General features: G+C 40.5%; 1 protein-coding gene across 2 annotated transcripts in view; it reads left to right on the forward strand.

The window, feature by feature from the left end:
- The first annotated feature begins 4,368 nt into the window (after window positions 1-4,368).
- The window catches only part of LOC149314215 (zona pellucida sperm-binding protein 3-like), a 15,664-nt gene continuing 6,141 nt past the window's right edge, over window positions 4,369-13,891 (forward strand). The window contains exons 1-5 of one of the 2 annotated variants that reach the window (XM_089523409.1): window positions 4,369-4,691; window positions 8,143-8,321; window positions 10,120-10,232; window positions 12,295-12,398; window positions 13,729-13,891. The exon at window positions 13,729-13,891 is cut by the window's right edge and continues 9 nt beyond it. In XM_089523409.1, the coding sequence (XP_089379535.1) occupies window positions 4,640-4,691; window positions 8,143-8,321; window positions 10,120-10,232; window positions 12,295-12,398; window positions 13,729-13,891 (611 nt within the window). In that variant the 5' untranslated portion in view covers window positions 4,369-4,639. Of the gene's footprint in view, window positions 4,692-4,743; window positions 4,983-8,142; window positions 8,322-10,119; window positions 10,233-12,294; window positions 12,399-13,728 lie in introns of those variants that run through there. The other variant, XM_089523408.1, reaches the window with a different exon arrangement.

Below are 13,891 nucleotides of genomic sequence, written 5' to 3' on the forward strand. Positions count from 1 at the left end.
GAGAGGTTGAGCAATGCCAAGTAGCATGGGTGTGCATCTCTGCCCTAAAGGAAAGTACAGACTGACACAACTAGTCACTGTCAGCAAAAGGTGGTGATTTGGGCAAAAAAAATTAAATGCCTTTTTGAACCTCATGAGGCCTGCCGTCCGCCTGTAAGAGAAGCTGTAAGAATGGTGCTCAAGGTCATTGAAAGACCTTTCCAAGTCATATGTTGCTCTGTGTGTGTTTATTTTCAAAGGATTTTAAAATCCTGTTCTACTGTACTTCAAATAAAAAGAGCATCAACATAGCACTGGCTAAGACAAACCAGCACCTCCTTGTTGCTAATGAAAGATAGCTTATAAAAGAGAGACAAATGCATAAACAATGGCAATCCTCACTACCAGTAGCATGGCTTATAGTCTTGTTGGCTGGAGGAGTCTAGTAGTTGTAGTCCAAAAAGTAACTTTCCCAAGCTCTAGTTCTGATGGGCAATGACCCCATAAGCTCCAATTTTAGTATATGTGCTGCCAGAACAAGCATTGATCACTCTATAAAGAGCTGTTGAAAGGAAATAAAACTAAACATATAGTAGGTGTACAGTTAATTCAGAATGGTTGGCATGTGTAGTCATGTAATTGGTGAATTATTGGATCTGAAGGATTGGCATCTGTACATGAGTTTGCAATTAATGGATGATCTTCTGTGAGTAGTGGAGGCCAAAGAATGAGGTAAACAAAAAAAAATCTCTCCTTTGTTTCTTGGTAGTTAATTCGGTCTCTCTAGTTTCAGCTGAGAGGCAATGTGGTGTAGTGGTTTGAGTTTTGGATTAGGAGTCTGGGAAACTAGGGTACAAATCCCTGCTCAGTCATGAAAACCCATTTGGTGGCCAGGGGTAACCCACACTCTCTCAGCCCCAGAAAAGAGCAAACCTCCTCTGAATAAATCTTGGTAAGAAAATCCTAGGGTAGGTTCATCTTAAGTCACAGATGACTTGAAGACGCACAACAACAAGGTCCAGTTATTGGACCTTCAGGATTTTAACACAGGTGTAAATACCACAAGATACAGTTCAAGAGAACAGCTTGGAAAAGTTCTTTTCTGGACTACAGCATTGGAATGCTGGAAACTATATAGTCCAAACACGAATTTTTCCAAGCTCTACACAGGAGACACATTAAGTGTTTTATTTTAATTTTATATTTCTGTTGCCATGCAGGATTTGAAATCTGACCAGAGAAGTGCTTCACTTTCCTTCATGGCATTTATCTAATCATTTGGTATCTACTCAGCATTTCTCCAGCTAAAACAGTAGAGGCTGGGCTTTCCATTATAAGAATGTATTGCCAAGTGGAAAAGACTTCTTGGAGTTTGTGCCCTCCAGATACTTATGACTTCTTTTCCTGTTAGTCCTAATCAACATGGGCAGTGGTTGAGCAGAGGCATGAGTTGTAGTCCAAGCCACATGGAGGACACCATGTTGAGGAAGCCTGCCTCAAAGTATCTTTAGAGAAACAAACAGAAATGAAAATCACAGACTATACTTCTTCCCCTTTGTTTGAGTATTTAGCTCAATTGTATGCAGCTCTACAAAAAAATGTAAATCCCACTGGGTTTGATTCAAAGATTCAGGAACTTGTTTCAAATGAAATACTAACATCTTTAGCGTTTTACAGTGGTATACAGGATTTAGTGGTCTGAGTGTTAGACTCTGGGAGACCAGCGTTCAAAACCCATTGGGTGACCTTGGGCAAACCACAATCTCTTAGCCTGAGAGGAAAGCAATAGAAAACTTGAAGTAATAATTGGCAAGAAAACCATATTAGGAGGTTGCTATAATGGAGGTACACAACAACAACAATATTGGCATAATATACATAATAATGGCATAATATGCAGCTTTTCATTATACAGTAGGCATGTAATTGACCCTATGCACACTTCCCTGGGAATATGCGCCATTATTGTACAAGAAGAAACTGACTTCTGAATTAAAGTGTGTGCGTTAAATGACTGGGAGACTGATGTGTCTCAGTTAAACTTGTGTAGACATCCAGCTACTAATTTGAGAACTGAAAAAAGTACAGTGGGAACTTGTTATCTGCTGGGGTTTGGTTCCAGGATCCCCTGTGGATAACAAAATCCATGGATGCTCAAGTCCCATTAAATATAATGGCAGAGCAAAATGGTGTCCCTTATATATAATGGAAAATCAAGGTTTTCTATTTGGAATTTATACTTTTTTGGAATATTTTCAAGCTATGAATGTTTGAATCTGTGGATAAAAAATCTGTGGATAAAGAGGGGCGACTGTACTACATACAAATAGTCACAGCCCGGTCTGTTGGAAAAAGCAGGGCTTACAAATTAATGTTTAGCATCAGAGCATCCAGTTTTGCAGAAAAAAGTACGCTTGGCATTTACAGCTCTTCATACTTTCTTAAAATTTACAAATGACATTATCCTGGGCTTGTGTGGATACGTTATAAAAAAGTAAATACAGTAGAGTAATGAAGTAATTACATTATACAGTAGGGATGTAATTCAGAAAAGCTCTTAAGAGCCAAGACCATATGCCTACATGAGCATTGAGAAAGCGTCCATAAGAGACGTAAACACTATTTAACCACCAGACTGGAAAATAAATGCATTAAGTATTTTTTTTAAAGGAAACCGAGGCAAAAAGTAACATTGTGATTTGGCACCCCCCCCCCCCCCCATGCCAAATCACTAGTTTAGTGCCAGTTTTACTCCTTGGGAAAAGCACTCAAAAGTTGATGTGACACAAGAGTGAAGGACTCTTTTATACAATATTAAAGACAAGGAGGCAGTGGAGAAATTTCTTTTTCACATTTTGCTAAAGTGAGATAAAGTTCTTGAACATAAGGTAATGGTAGCAAAACAAAGCAAATAAAATCAGAGAAAAACCTTGTGATCTGCACAAATTCTACAGAATGAGCCCTAAAAAGCAAAGGGGATGAATTATTTTGACATAATATAAGAAGCAACTCCTTGGTTTTACTAATAGTTTTGAGTTCTCAACAGGTGTTCCAGATTAAGCCTGGCAGTTCTGGGAATAAATTGTATTGAGCCTCAGCTACTCCAAATGCATCTGAGGAAATAGACTGAAGTCTACAAAAGCTCATGCTACCAACTTCTATCTTTCATTCAGTCTCAAAGTAGATTTACATATATGCTAACAATCCCACAGTTACCTAGCCTACTTAAGCAAATCTCTGGGTTTTATTTCTGAGTGTGTGTATATATATGTGTGTGTGCACGCTTTCAAGTTGTTTTCGACTTAGGCTGACCCTAAAGCAAACCTATCATGAGGTTTTCTTGGTAAAATTTGTTCAGAGGAAGCTTGTCATTAATGGCCTGTTACAGACTGCCAAAATAAAGCCGCTTCAGATCTCTTTGGAGGTATGCTGTTTAAATGATGCATGCATCCTAAGAATCCGGAAGCTGCATCAAAGCTGCACTCCAGTGCTTAGGAATGGAGTGTGGCTTTGGCGCGACCTCCGGACTCTTAGGACCCATGCATCATTTAAATAGCATACCTCCAAAGAGACCCAAAGCAGCTTTATTTTGGCAGTCTGTACTAGGGTTGTCATACCTGAGGACCTCCAAACCGGGACAAATGTAGGACAAGGTTTAAAAATGTAGGACCTTTTTAAAAAAATTTCCTGGCCAGGAAATTAAAAAAAAAAGGTCCTACATTTTAAAACCTTGTCCTCCTCCCCGGCTTGGGAGGAAGCCTCAGCCTCCTCTCAGGCTGGGAAGGGGCACGGGGGCCGCCCATCATCACGGCCATCGCTGCGGTGGCAAGTGGCCTCCTCCTCCTCCCCGGCCTCGCGGAGGCCTTGGAGGACTCCACGATTGCGGAGCCGCCTCCAAGGCCTCGCTGGGGCCTGGGAGGGAGTGTCTCCGCGGCCGGAGCTCCGGCCGCAGAGCCGCCTCCCAGGCCTCAGCGAGGCCTTGGAGGACCCCGCGGCGCGCGTGGGGGCGGAGGTGGCCGCGGGTGGTGCCATCCCGGTTTTGGCGCCAAACCGGAGCGGGACCGGGATGGCACCACCCAAACAGGGATTGTCCCGCCTACAGGCAGGATATGGCATCCCTATCTGTAACAGGCCATTGTTTTCCCCTAAAACTTTAACGAGCTATGATTCCAGTGTGATTCCTCTAGCTGCCTCCTGCTGCATTCTGGGATTGGCAGTTTTAAGGAGGGGTATTTAGAATTCTCAGACACAGAAGTTCTCTGTCTGAGAATTCTAAATACCCCTCCTTAAAACTGCCAATCCCAGAATGCAGCAGGAGGCAGCTAGAGGAGTCACACTGGAATCATAGCTCGTTAAGAGTATAGTGTGATAAACCTATAAAAAAGTTTCACGGCTGAGCTGGAATCAAACCCTGGTCTCCTGTAGTCCAGTGCTTTAGGTTGTGCTGTTACTAGAGGAATAAATCCATTATTACTACAGGAATAAATCTAGGTTGCATCTTCTCGTGGAAGACACCTAATTAATCTAGGAATAATTTTTGGATGTGTTATCAGCAGAGGAATAAATAAATCCATTCTTACTAGAAGAAACATGGCCACATAAGGTTATGGTCATTACATTGCAATAACAAAGTGCATTCATTCCACCCTGGAGGCTGAGGATGGAGGAGTCACAAGTTTTATGTACAGGATTTGCTAATTCAATGTATTTTGGTCAGTTCTCATAGGCACCGTTTATAAAGCAACCCCTGCAGGATTTGCAGTGCTGCAGTTTAGCAAATAGCTGTGGTAGTGGAGCCACAAAGGAGGTTGTTGTTGCATTGGAGGAAGCAGAGCCACCTGACCTTTGCCTGGGTGGGCTATAAATGAAGCCCCTGGGAACCTGGAGGGTTTGGTTCCCACCTGACTGAATCCTGGAGTAGGAGCTGGGAGGGATGAAGAGGGACCTAGGGCTTTGGGCTTTATTCCTCATAGTTGCAGGCGTTTCTGCTCAGAATACCTCAGGTAAATAAAGCCAAGGGAGGAGCAGCGGGGTTAACTCTGCTCTGGAAAGGTGAACTGGCAGCTATTAAGTTTTTGTGGGGATTTTTTTGGTGCATTAACCTAGAATGTTTCCTGACTTTTGATTTCCTTGTTTGTTGTTTCCTGGAGAAATGTTAAGAAACCAGTCAGGGCACAAGGTTACTGCAAAACTATTCTAGGCAGTGATTAGTGTTAAACTTTATTATAAAACTGTTGGTTTCTTAACCCACACCCAGAATTGGTTGACTGGTTCCTTCTTTTAAATTTGCCTGCTGCTCCCTCATGTAGGGGGCTAGATTTGCCCCTCAGGAAGGCTGGAGGAACTTGCAGTGGGATAATTCCCCATTATGCAATGGAATTATGCAATTACGCTGCTATTATTATTATTATTTAAAATTGTTCAAGTTGATTTTATTGTGCAGGATAATTCTTCATGAATTATTAGGAATAACTAATAATATGATAGTTCCTAGTTGATAGGATAGGATAATTCCTAATTTATTATTAGGAATAACTAATAATATTATAGTTCCTAACTAATAGGATAAGATAAAACTTAATTGATTATTAGGAATAATTAAAATGTGAAAGCAGGGAGCACCTGTTGTGCAATACCTGAGTGTTTCCCTTTCTGGGAGTAAAATGCCAAAATGATAAAACATCAAGAAGAGACAGAGCTTGAAAAGGTTCCTTTTTTGGATTGCAAAAGCTCCTAGCCAGCATGGGGATTCTGGGAGTTGTAGTCTAAAAATAATTTCCTCCAGCTCTGAAATGAGGGGTGGAGCTGGGCCTGAGTATAAAAAGTGCAGATGTCATAGGAGTTTGTCACACTAGCAAAATCCTATGAGAAAATGGGAGTTAAACGAGATTTAAAGTACATTCGAGTTTAAACAAAACTTGCAAATTCGGGAAGTTTATCACACTAGGAGACTGCTCAAATGAAATAACGCAAAGTTAATCCAAACTCAAAGCAGAGAAAACTGGCAGCTTTTTTACTTTCAGGTTGTTCCGAAAGTAAAAAGCTGCCAGTTTTCTCTGCTTTGATTTCGGATTAACTTCGCGTTATTTCACGTTAACTGCAACGTCGTGTGATAAACTTTGGGAATTTCTAGGTTTTCTTTGCTTTAAATCTCGTCTAACTCCCATTTCCTGCAGGATCTCGTTAGTGTGATAAACTTCTTAGGCAAGAACGGCAAAGATGTTACATAGACATAGGCTGCATCTGCACAGCAGCAATAATCCATCTTGATGCCACTTGAACTATCCTGGCTTCATGCTATGGAATCCTGGGAATTAGTTTGTTTAGGCACCAGAGCTGTCTGACAGAGGAGGCTAAATGTCTCACAAAACTATAAATCCCAGAATTCCATAGCATGGAGCCAGGACAATTAATGTGGTGTCAAACTGTATTATATTTGCAGTATGGATGCTGATCCTCCTTCCCCCAGCCTGACACCCCCAGATGTGTTGGTCTGCAACTTCCATGCTCCCCAGGCAATATGGCCCAGTACACAAGGTGTGTTGCATTAAAATACCATTAGACAATGTGGGCTGCAGTCCAGGGGGGTATCAAATTGGAAAGGCTATGCTAAATGCAAAACAGATAGCTAGCTACTCCAAGGAGTACTAGGACAAACAAGTACAGTGAGCCCTTCTTATACACAGATTTTTTATACATGGATTCAAGCATCCACAGTTTGAAAATGTTCCAAAAAAAAAAAAGTATAAATTTCAAATATCCAACCTTGATTTTCCATTTTTTATAAGGGACACCATTTTGCTATGTCATTATATTTAAAGGGATTTGAGCATAAGATTTTGTTATCCACGGGGATCTTGGACCCAAACCCCAGTGGATAACAAGGGTCCACTGTAACAATTCTGGTTCTTTTGAATTTTTGAAATCACAAATGCCAGCAGTTGACTGTGGCTCCAGCATAAATTAGAATCCATGGATGCTTTGTGAGGCAGAAATGAAGAAATGTAGTAAATTGAGCAGTACTTCTAATGGTTAGAGGGCACATAAGTTACAGCTATGTATCCTATCTTCAAGTAGAAGATAACTGGTCTTCAGTTGTATCATAATGTCTTACATGGCTAAATCTAGTATTTTCCAAAACAGGCACAAATTGTTGATTGATCAAGAGGGAAAAACACTATAAAACAGTAATTTCACACTGGTATCAATGATTTATTACTTGATGCTGTTGTCATTAAAGTATTAATATTCTGCCCTACACCTAAATATATGAAGGTGGTGCACAATAAAATCAACTCGAACAATCTTAAACAATGTAAAAAATAATAGTTTAAAAGGCTAAAAAAACATGTATTGGTCTGTGTGTTGCACTAGGACTCTGAAATACAAGGGTCGACTCTGGGAAACCACGCTGACCTTGATACTCAGTGTGCAGAAGTTTCTGTCACTGCTGGATGCTGGGGATATTTGGGCATGGTGTGTGTGTGTGTGTCTGTCTGTCTGTCTGATTTTAAAAAATGTAAGCCGGTCTGATATCCTTTTGGCTGAAGAGCATGGTATAAATACTATAAATAAATAAATAAATAAATAAAGAAAGAAAGAAAGAAAGAAAGAAAGAAAGAAAGTCTCCACCACCTTAGTCTTCCATATATTTAGACAACCTTCTGAGTGTGGCTTTCTGACCATGGCTATGAATTAAAACAAGGGTGTGGAAACTTTTACCCACCAGATATTTTGGATGTTTTGGACTACAACTCTCACAACCCCTCATCACTGACCATGCTAAGTGGAACCTATAGGAGTTTTGTGTCAAAACATCTGAAGAGTAAACTTTCCCCCACCCTAATTTAACACATGTTAGAAATATGTTTCTGAATTATTATGGCATAATAGAGGGTGAGAGCCAGAGAGAGGTATGTTCATGTTGTTGTGCACTTGTGATCAGCATTTTCTGGGCTAGTGTGGGAACCAGGATCCTGGACCATCTGGTAACCATTGATCTGATGAGGCAGGGATATTTTCAAATCCTATATCTTTCCAAATATGCTGGCTGTACCCATAAGACGCTGCACTATCTCTACATTTGTCGCTACATTGCAGAATGGTATGTTGGTGTTAACTGCTCACATTCTGTCCTTGGCTGACCTATTGTGTTTCCTGCAGTGTCTGTGTCATGTGGCAGTTCGCAAGTAACGATTGCTGTGCCAGTGAATCTCTTTGGCTCTGGTGTGGTGGTTAGTGCCAATGAACTGACCCTGGGATCTGGCTGTGCTGTGACTACTGTGCATGCAAATGTACTGCTGCTAGAATACCCCCTGTTTGCATGCGGGGCTACCAGAAAAGTAAGAAAATCAATGCCATTTACAAAGATTGTTTGTGAACCACTTGAGCATCATCTGAAAAAGAGAGTTTGTGTCTAGGGGGTTATTCAAATAATCTGGGTTGAATCTAGGTTGAATCTTTGTTGTTCAGATGTATTTTGAATGCATCCAATTAAGTTGGGGGGAGTGCTGCCAAAAAACCCCCACTTATGCTGGGATGATAGAGGGTTTCCCCCCCAGGTTTTTTAAAAAGATTTGCATCATTGGGAGTGTGAATAGACCTGAGATAAACTGGGATAAAACTTTGAATGCCTTGAACATGTTTTGAATACGTTCGCATTGTCAGCTCCATATTTATTTGAGTGTTGGCATATGTGAGCACCCAAACTCTCAAATATGTGCATAGATGCGGTTTCATAGTGTGAATAACAAACCCAAAATGCATGAGTGAGATTATTTGCATTGTCACGCTAAAAAAAAAAGTCTGAATGACTTCTAGGTTCAAAAGAAACTGGAAACTAGAGCAAAAACAGCTTTCACTCTGGCCTTTTCAGAAGCAAAAACAGGGAAATGTTGAAAGACACTCTTTGACAAATCCAACTCAAATTTGCCTGTAAATGTGCACACCTCTTAGCTGAAAATAGCATTCTTTATTTTATTTATTTAGGGTATTTATAACCTGATCTTCAGCCACAAAGGCTCTCAGAGTGATTTACAGATTTCTAATTTGGCAGTTCCCTGGTCAAAGGTTTACTATCTAAAAAAGCATGACAGAAAAGGAGAAGGGAATGGCAGTGGGGAAAGGGATTAAGTCCAGCCGATACTGCTAGTTCTTCTCTCCCTCCAAGGCCAGGACAGTGGCAGTTGGAATGAAGGGAGGGCCTTTCATCTGCCTCTGGGGCTTGGCATGATGGAGCTGCCCTGCCCCTGCTCTTCCTCAGAGGCCAGGGTGGTAGCAGTTAATTCTTACTTGGAGTAATCTTACTTATGGGGATTGGTGAGTGAATTAATGTAATGCAAGAAGTGTTATTCAGCTAAATTGTAGTTCAGTAGAAATGCCGGAACAGTAGTCAGCTCAGAGATTGCTAGATCTGGGTCCTGTGATGATCACATCTGCTGCATACTGTGCCTAGAGTTTTACCTCATGGTCTGTGAGCTTAGGAAATAGAACATATTGCCAAAGGCACAAAGGTTCTCTTCTAGGAATGTGCTTTTATCCAATTGACCTTGCAAAGATTGTCTCATAGTCCTATTTGAGGAATGTAGAGTAAAATGCAAGCATGGATCTCCTAAAATAGAGTTAGGCAACTTGTGATTTCTGGTATCATTGGATTTTAATTTCTACTATCCCTCAGAATTGTCAGCAATTGCAGTCCGGAGGGCTACAAGTTGTCCAATTTTGTTCTAAAAACTAGGTATGTAAAAGCCTGGTTGGTTAATGCAGAATAAACTTGACCTGGACTTTAAAAAAAACACTAGGTGGGTATAGGTTTGGCAACTGAGAGGAAGTCTAAAATCCTTTTTGACTTCTGCATATACTCCACTTGACTATGTTGTAAAACTTAATTTCAAAATACAACCATGCCAGTGGACTACTAATCAGAATATTAAAAAGGTGAATTATTAAGAGAAAAATCACAGTTAAGGGGGGCATTTTCACTAATCTATTTCCTGAAGTTTGGTTTGAGCAATCAGAATGAAAGACAAGAAGCACATATGTATAAATCTTAAATTGAGACATTTTTCAAAAGCTTGTTAAAGAGTCATCAAAACTAGCAAGAGTAATCAAAACGCCACTGAACTGTTATCTGTTTCTTAGATTCTGCCAGGCAGCATCCACTATAGAAATATTCTCCACTATGTACCTTCAGCTGCAGATGGAGTGATCCGGTCCAGTAGTTTCTCTCATTCCATAGACTGTTTCTACCCTAGGTAAGTCCCAGCTCTGAAAGGAGAAGTACAGTGGATCCTTGTTATACGCTGGAGTTTGGTTCCAAGATCCCCCGTGTATAACAAAATCCGTGTATGCTCAAGTCCCATTAAGTATAATGACATAGCAAAATGGTGTCCCTAATAAAAATGGAACATCAAGGTAAATTTATATGTTTTTGGAAATTTTCAAACCATGTATGCTTAAATCCGTGTATAAAAAATCCGTGTATAAGAAGGGCCGACTGTATCTTTCCAGCAAGATGTTTCCCAAGGAAAGGTTGGAGGACTGGGAGGTCCCCACCAAGGATGTCAGCATTACATTAAATATTGGAGAAATTAGCTTTGCAAGAGACTGGGGCTCCATACAGACAGGCCAAAATAAAGCTGCTTCGGTCCACTTTGGAGGTATGCTATTTAAATTACGCATGTGTCCTAAGAGTCCGGAAGCCATGCCAAAGCCACGATCCAGTCGTAAGGACTGGAGCATAGCTTTGGTGCAGCTTCCGGACTCTTAGGATGCATGCATCATTTAAACAGCATACCTCCAAAGTAGCACGAAGCAGCTTTATTTTGGCCTGTCTGTATAGGGCCTGGGTAACCTTTAGGACTATTGGCACATGTGTGTACCAGTAATAACTGAGGAGGACTCCAGGTTTAGATGAATTAAGAGAGTTTTATTTAGAAAAATGCAGAGTGCAATCGCACACACACGATAACCATTCAGACAGACACGGCATTCAGAGCTGACTAACATGGAAATATGGAAACTGGATAGTGGAATTTGAGGGTTTTAAATAGGGTGATATATACCTGTCTGAAGAGTAGACCTCAGAAAGTGGTAGTGGCTCAGACTGAGGTCTGAGGATGACACAGAAAATACATGGAATGCAGTCTGGGACAAATGTACATGTACTGTGTGCATATAGGCTAGATTTTTGAGACCAATATTTATATATGAAAACTAGCCTCTTTTCAATCTTGCGAGGTGACTTGATGTTCTTTCCCAGGAATTGACAATGGGATTCTGGACAGATTAGTGGCTTTAACTTTAGGGCAACAAAAACTGTGGTTGGATTAGGACATCCCCAGAGTGAGTGGACAGGAAGGTTGGCTGGAAACATGGCAGAAAGAGCTGGCTTAACTACTTTGGTGCAATGAGACCTCCTTTGTTTTTTGATACAAGAAGATGTGCAGTGGACTTGAGGGAAGGAAGGAGTGATTAGCACACCCATCTAGCCTTGATTGTATTATTACCTGGATCGAGCACAAGCCCTCGGATCTTTTCTCCTGTGAACTTTACCAATGTTCCAAAAGGTCATCAGGATTTCTTAAGCACATTCAGGCTTCTGAAATATGAAAGTATTCATATGAAATATGAAAGTATGGAGACCCGCAAATACAGTGAGGGTATCTAGCATGTGCTAACAGAGATAATGATTCACTTTCCATAAGGAAATAAATTACTGCTTGTGATCTAATCTCATAGCACACATATAGAAATACATGGCTCTGGCTGCTCCTATCCTAGCTAAACCAGGAAACTGTAGATATGGATGTGCTCTATACCTGACACAGATGCCCAGAGTAGATTAGGGCCTTGTTTGATATACTATATTCTCATTAATGTATATTTTTATTCTATAGGTTTTTCCAGCTCTGTGCTGTAAATAGTAATAGATCAGTAATATCAATTGCTGATAAGGAATGTTTGTTGGTCATGAATTAAAAGCCAGACTTTTGGTAGAAGCTGGTAACTTAATATGCAAATACTAATACACTGTGCATGCTGTAGGTCATTGTATCTTGATATCCTATAGCAGCTTTTGGAGGCAAGGGACTTTTCACCTTTACCACCTGCTGCTTTTGACAGTTCTACTACTACTACTAGTATTATTATTATTTTACTTTTCTACTGGGAAATATGGCATACTTTGTCTATAGTGTGGTACCCCTTCACAGTTTGGCACAGTTGGTTTTTGTCACACTAGAACTGACTAGTGGCATAAAATGCAATTTCATCCCATGAGAAGAAATCAAAGATGAGTTTTGGTCTTTATTCTAGGTCATGGAATGTCTCCTCACTTGGACTCAAGCCCACTTGGATCCCATTCACTTCCACGGTGATGGACAGACAGCGCTTGGATTTTGCCCTTGAAGTCTATGACAGTGAGTTGTACAATTGGCCCTCTGTATCCATGGATTGAACCATCCACAGCTTGACAATATTTTTAAACAATTTAAAAGCAAACTTTGATTTTCCATTTTATATAAGAGACATCATTTTACTATGCCATAGTATATAATGGGACTTGAGCAGCCATGAATTTTTGTATCCATGGGAGAGAGGTCCTGGAACCAAACAGAAACCAAGAATCCATTGTACTAATGAGCAGAAACCTGTATCCCATATCAATTTACATAAAGTAAGCCTTGGAGATACCCATCCTGATTAAACTTTGTTTGTGCAGACACACAGTACCCAAGTTGGAGTTTTGAAAGTTGACTATCTTGTAATATTTATTTATTGTACCGACATTACTAGAAAATCAGTTTTGTCAATTATTTTTTTCTAAAAAACTTGTTAGACCAAGGGTGACTAACTGTGGTGACATGAATATGTGGAGAACATGAGAAGACATACTGTTTCAAACATCTTCAACTTTTAAACTATGGTCTATTTTTCAGTCATTGCCTGAAAGGTGAGCAGGCAATCAAAATGGTTGTGACGGTAATAAATAGCTAGTGCCTTAAAAAGAAGTTCATAATGTAAATCTCAGAGTGTATAAGCACACTCTGTGAGTCAGAGCCTCTCCAGCACCTCTCAAATTCCTGATCTAGTTCTGGCTGATCTAGGCTGCATTTGCACTGCAAAAATAATGCAGTTTGACACCACTTTAACTGTCATGGCTCCATCTTTTGGAATCTAGGGATTTTTATGTTGTTGTGGCACCAAAGTGCTCTGACAGAAGGCTAAATATCTCACAAAACTACAAATCCCAGAATTCAATATCATTGAACCATGGCAAGTAAAGTGGTGTCAAATTGCATTAATTCTACACTGCAGATGTAGCCTTAGTTCTTAAACTAATCATTTTAATTATGGTCATAGATAAAAACACAGCAGCTACAGAGGCTAGCATCCTAGCAGAGCATACACTGACCAGCCTGAAGCATCCTAACTGTACTGCCCCTCTTCTTATTCATGGGTTTCTTCTAAGAAAGTAAGCTGTGTGAGAATCAGCAAACTAGTCCTTTCTTTCTCTAGACAGGTGGATTGAGCCAAAAGGGGATGCCCAAGTGAACGGGCATTGATAATAGCAGCAAGGGGAAGTGGGCTTATTCACAATCAAGATTACTAAGATTTTCTTCCTCCCACCCAACAAAAAAGAAAACTGACAAGAAAACTGCTGTGTTCTAGGGAAGCAGGTGCACTTATGAGGGAACCTTGTGACTGCCATGTATGTAGATGCTGATGTCTTAATATTGTGTCCCTTAGGTTCCTGGTCACTACCTATGTCTGACCCTGTTTACTATCTTGGGGACCTAATAAACATCCAAGCATCTGTAAGAAAGGGTAACCATGTCCCTCTGAAGATCTATGTGGATGAATGTGTGGCCCGTCCCAGTGCAGAGTCGTCCGTGAAATATGAAGTCATCAC

This window comes from Sceloporus occidentalis, unplaced genomic scaffold (genome assembly GCF_023333645.1).
Source record: "Sceloporus occidentalis isolate IW3139 unplaced genomic scaffold, rSceOcc1.0.p SCAF_4, whole genome shotgun sequence".
NCBI classification, from domain to species: Eukaryota; Metazoa; Chordata; class Lepidosauria; order Squamata; family Phrynosomatidae; genus Sceloporus; species Sceloporus occidentalis.